The sequence below is a fragment of the Octodon degus genome, unplaced genomic scaffold, assembly GCF_000260255.1.
Source record: "Octodon degus isolate 3935 unplaced genomic scaffold, OctDeg1.0 scaffold00179, whole genome shotgun sequence".
NCBI lineage: Eukaryota > Metazoa > Chordata > Mammalia > Rodentia > Octodontidae > Octodon > Octodon degus.
Window position 1 is genome coordinate 2,434,244 of NW_004524755.1, and position 5,063 is coordinate 2,439,306.

Consider the following 5,063-nt stretch of genomic DNA (forward strand, 5'->3'; position numbering starts at 1 on the left):
GAGAAAGATTATTTAGATAATTAAACAGAAATATAACTTTAAGTGCTTCTAAGAAGCAATGTGGGGATTTTAACATGGCTGGGGAGAGGGGCTGAGACCACAGAGGTTCAGTGAAAAGGTTTCTTTTTTGGCTCACCCTTAACCCAGACTGGGATTCTATGCTTATAAACCTTGTTACTTACAAGCAGAGTGCATCCCCCACAGTTCTCCCAGCGAGTCTGACTCTTTAGGTCTTCCAATGAGCCAGGAAGAGATGACAGAAATAAATCTTATCATCAAGGAATTCTTTCTTATATCCAAAGCTTAGGTTGCTTCTTCTCTCCCCATTCTGCGTTTTGGTCATTGTCTTTTCACTGGGCACAAAGTAGCTGAGAAACTGCTGGTTTCTCTGCTCTTTCTGGGACACAACTTTACAGCAAAAATAGCTCCAGGATGCATAATCTGATTGTAAAAGCAATGTCTTTGCTTCACAGAAGCCTCACTTCAAAGTCTAGTCATGCAAGTTTCTAGCTGTGGGGCCTTAGGCAACCCTTAACCCCTCTCAAGTCCAGTTTTCTCAAGCAGAGAGAGTCTCTATTTGTTTCTCTTGGTAACTCTAGCTTTAGTACACCAGCTAGCAGTCAGAGCTCACTCAGTAACAGCTGCAGCTGTTGGTGATATCTTGGAAATTATCAATTTAAAGATTGATAAGAGAAAATTGGCGTGCACTTTGATATGACTCTATTTTACTTTACCTGTAGGTCTTCCCTAGCAATTATGCTCCTTAATTTATTTAAGCAAAGGCAGCAATTTGGGCCAACTTAATTAATTATTGGACTAGTGGGTAACTTTTCTGGAAGATAACTTTTAAATTATGTTAGTAGGAAAGGATTCTTTTTTTTTTTCCATTGGTACTGGGGATCAAACTCAGGAACTTGTGCTTGCCAGGCAGTTATTTAAGCCCCTGAGTATCTCCCCAGGCCTGAAATAAGTCTTATACTACATTATATAAATAACACCTTACAGTATGAACTAATAGAAAAGTCTTCTCGCACAACCACTTCTGAATTTTCAGTTCCATTCGTAAGGGTTATGCCTGTTAATCAGCTGGCATAACCTTTCCAAAAATATTGATGCATTTATATACATATAATATAGTTTCATTTGTGTCTTCTTTATAAAAATAAAATTACATATTTAAAAATGTTTAATCATTTATTTGTTTATTTGGTACAGGGTCTCCTTACAGAGCTTGGACTTGCAGTGTTCCTTTTGTCTCAGCCTCCCCAGCCCTGGAATTACAGGCAGGTACCACCGCGCCTGGTCTTGGGGAGCCCACACAGAATGTGGTACCGGGGATCGCGCCCAGGTCCTTGCACTTGCCTGGCAGGTGCTTAGCCTTTGAGCTGTCTCCCCAGCCCTGGAATTACATATTGATACCTAGTTCTGCATCTTCTTCTTTTGAACTTGGTTGGTCTGACCACATGTTCACACCACACTCTTCATGGTTCCAATTACTCCTCTGTATATGGATGTACTTGCTTGCAATGGACACAGAAAATGATGTAATTGTGTGTGTGTGTGTATTGCATACACATATGCACAAAATCGCACATGTGCATTTTAGCACCTTCTATCTGTGGAGTAGCTCCTAACCACTGTATTGCATTTCAAAAACTATGTAGACATGCTAGTTTCTTTCCCCTTAACAGTATGTTTGAACGTTTTCCTAAAATCCTTGTTTGCACTGGCTGTAACCAAATGATATTTCTTATATAATCTGATGGTGATACATTATACATTATATTTTACCAACTAGCCCATATAGCTGTTAGGGCTATTTAATGAAATAATTACCATAATTAAATAAATAGCATAAATTTTACACATAGTAGATCACAGGAATTTGTTATTACTATTGTTGTTAAAATATAACAATTGCATTCATGATTTTTATATGCACTCTGTAATTAATCTGAGATAATCAGATTACTTTAATTGTTACTCGTACCCTGATTACACAGGCCAGCTCTTTATTTAGTGGAGTGAAACTAAACTTTAACTGTAAAATCTTAAGTTACCCTTGAGTGCAGTGTCTTAAATCGTGAGCACTGAAGGATGGCAAAGGATCCCTTATTCTTTATGTAGGTGGATCTTGCCTGTGGATGTTCACTGCACTCGCCTGAGGGGTATCAAATGCGCCTACGCTCACACTGCCCGTAGTCGGGGATCTGGATTTAGTTGTTGGTGTTTGGACGGCTTCGATCTGTTGTACATGTAACAGGGCTTGAGAACTTGCAAGGCAGAGCAGCTCAGGCATTCAGAACTTTTAGCGCAGGGGAGCTCTGACACTGGAGGCTTTTGGTCTTACCCTGCCACCTCATCCCTCTGGAACCAGCCGGAGCCACTGTCCTTACACCTTGACATCCTTTCTCGTCTTCTGGGTGACAAATGGTGCAATATTTGAAAAGAGTGATCCCCCTTCCTTTAGCCTTCTCTTCTTTGGGCTAGAGACACCCAGTACCTCCAGTTCTAGGGAACAGTTGAGTTACCAGGCCCTCTTGTCATACAACCCCCAGTATTTGTTTAGAAAAAAGAATGATGGTCAAACTGTTCAGTGCTGTGACCCAGGCTCTGAATGCTGACTAATGTAGCTCAAATAATGGAAAATTTAAAAGCCAAATAATGAAATGGCCTCACAAGGGCAGAACCACATATTAACATAGCTCATTAAGTGACCTGTTGGATAATCAACATTAGGATACCATGATAATTTAAAAAGAACAGCTATCTTCTGAGTTGCTCCTCAAAACAATTCTGTGATCTGCATGTTGTTCCTATCACCCTTGTTTTACTATAAATATCAGAGAACTTTCACAGTTTGGGCAAATTCAAAATCACTGTAGTAGAATGTAGAAAGCTAATCCAGGATTTATTGGCATCAAATCCCTGCTGTTTCATTTTTCTATCTGAATATATGTGAAGATAATTAGGAAAAGCACTATTAGTTTACTAATATACCCTAAAAACTAAGACTGACTGCTCTTGGCTACTTCAGAGTTAGTTCTGAAAGTGTTCTGTGTGAGGACTTCTGACTGATGGCAAATCCTTTAACAAAATTTGATTAATCAGTATTTGTAGTGAGAAGCCAAAAAAGGGGAGAGTGAGACAGTGCCCAGCTGTGAACTCGGCTGCTCATTCCCCTTCTCCACAAGCTGGTGCTCCCTGAGTAACTGCAGCCTCCCACTCCTTTCTTCCCCTGGAATACCCAAAGGCCTGACTTACAGTGATGTGAAAGAGCTCATTCTAGCTGCCTATGGTGTGTCCTCTGTGTACAGCCTGCACATCTGAGGTCTAATGATGAACCAAGTGATCCTCTCAGTGCATGTTGCTACAGGTCAGTGAGCTTTGTAAACACCCTGGACAAGATGTGGCTCTAGTCCTGCAAAGTCAATAATAATTTTGCTTCTCTTTGTAGAGCTTCCTTAGTGTCTATTGCCCATCAAAACAACTGTAAAGTGTTTTGCACTGCCAAGGACCTTGGAAAACCAAACCACTTATTGGTATTGTCATAGCAACAGGGATATGGATGGCATCGTTGAGGTTGACTGTGGAGAAAAAAGAAAGGAAGAGGAGATGCAGCACAGAGGGAAAATTGCCTTGCTTCAATGCCTCAGACTCTGCATGTAGTAAGCATGGTGCCCTATCTATCAAAACACTAGAAACAAATTAAGCAAAACATTTTGATTATTTCCTGTATGCAGCATTCTTTGCCTAACACTGAAGACAGAAAGGAGACACAGACCCAGGCATAAAACTGTGGCAAGCTAGCAGATGTGCCAGTAGGAATTATGATAGGCCCCCTGCTGGGTGGTTAGAAAATCTGTGATCACGTGAAACAGTTCTTAGGATATTGAGTTTATAACTGCAACTACTTTTTTCAAGTAGAAGATGATTTTGTTTCTGACATGTCCTAGGGCTGGAAGAATTAGGAAGTAGGAAGTGTTTCTTTAGAGAGTTAAAGCTGAGGATGATACATTAGCCTGCTTAAAAGTGACTCAAGATGTTACTTAGAGGCAGGCAACAGGAACCTCAGTGGCAGTCATTAGAGAGTTGAGCTTCCTCAGACATGTTCTTCTCTGAGGGGTTCAGGTCAGGCTTCAGGGAATTGGCAGGAATCTGTACAACAATATTTCATTGCAAATCCAAGAATACAGTAAACAATCAGGTTACTGTGGAGGGGACTTTACAGCCTCCTGATACCATTTGAGACAGGGAGAAAGATAGCAAAGAAGGTTGCTGCTCTATGAAAAGTCTGCAGGGAGCTCTAAATGCTTCCTGGTCTCTGTCACTTGCCTTGATATAAATTCTAATTAAATCCAGGGGCTGCAACCTAGAGATCCCTCAGGGCTGGTGAGCTGCACTGTATATGAAACATTCATTCTGTCTTAGGTCTTTCTCAGCCTTCTTTTTCCTTCCATGCTCAGTTCATAGGAGTGCCAGGCTCTGACAGTAGCAGCAGCTAGGCGGAGCTCCTCCTAGGGTGCCTTGTCTGTGTGACCGAGCAGGCTGTCCGGACCGTGGGTGCTGAGAGCTCTGCTTCCTCCCACTGCACCAGGTCCAAGGCAGATCACTTGAAACTGAAGCCCTCTCTGTGCCATTGTGGGCCCATGCTGATCCTACTGTGGTTCTTTACCAGCAGTGGCCAGCTGGGACAGCCAAATTGTTCAGAAAGGGTTGGCCCGAGCCCCCAGCAATAGCCTCATGGTGCACTCCCTCATCATTCAAATGGAGTCCCCAGCTGGCTAAGACCCCAACTGCCTTTTCTGTGAAGATCCCCAGGGCTAGCGCAGAAACCCTGCCAGCTCCCTGCCTTTGATGGACCACAGCATGAAGCTATGCAGTTCCGGGAGCATCAGAAATAAGAAACCAGAAGAAGAAATGTAAGAAAGCCATGAGATGGTGCGATGCACATTTTATGCCTCCTTATTTAGCCCTCTCTACCAATGAATGAAGACGCATTGAGCTTCATCAGCCAACTGGATTGGATGCTCACTAGTAGCTGTGTTCTATTACAGAAGCAT

The 5,063-nt window shown here is 42.2% G+C and overlaps 1 protein-coding gene across 1 annotated transcript in view; it reads left to right on the forward strand.

The window, feature by feature from the left end:
* The window catches only part of Slc30a8 (solute carrier family 30 member 8), a 44,288-nt gene extending 39,461 nt beyond the window's left edge, over window positions 1-4,827 (forward strand). The window contains 3 exon segments of the mRNA XM_012517446.1: window positions 1,055-1,062; window positions 3,195-3,376; window positions 4,682-4,827. Coding sequence (XP_012372900.1) covers window positions 1,055-1,062; window positions 3,195-3,376; window positions 4,682-4,827 — 336 coding nt within the window.
* Window positions 4,828-5,063: the final 236 nt, after the last annotated feature.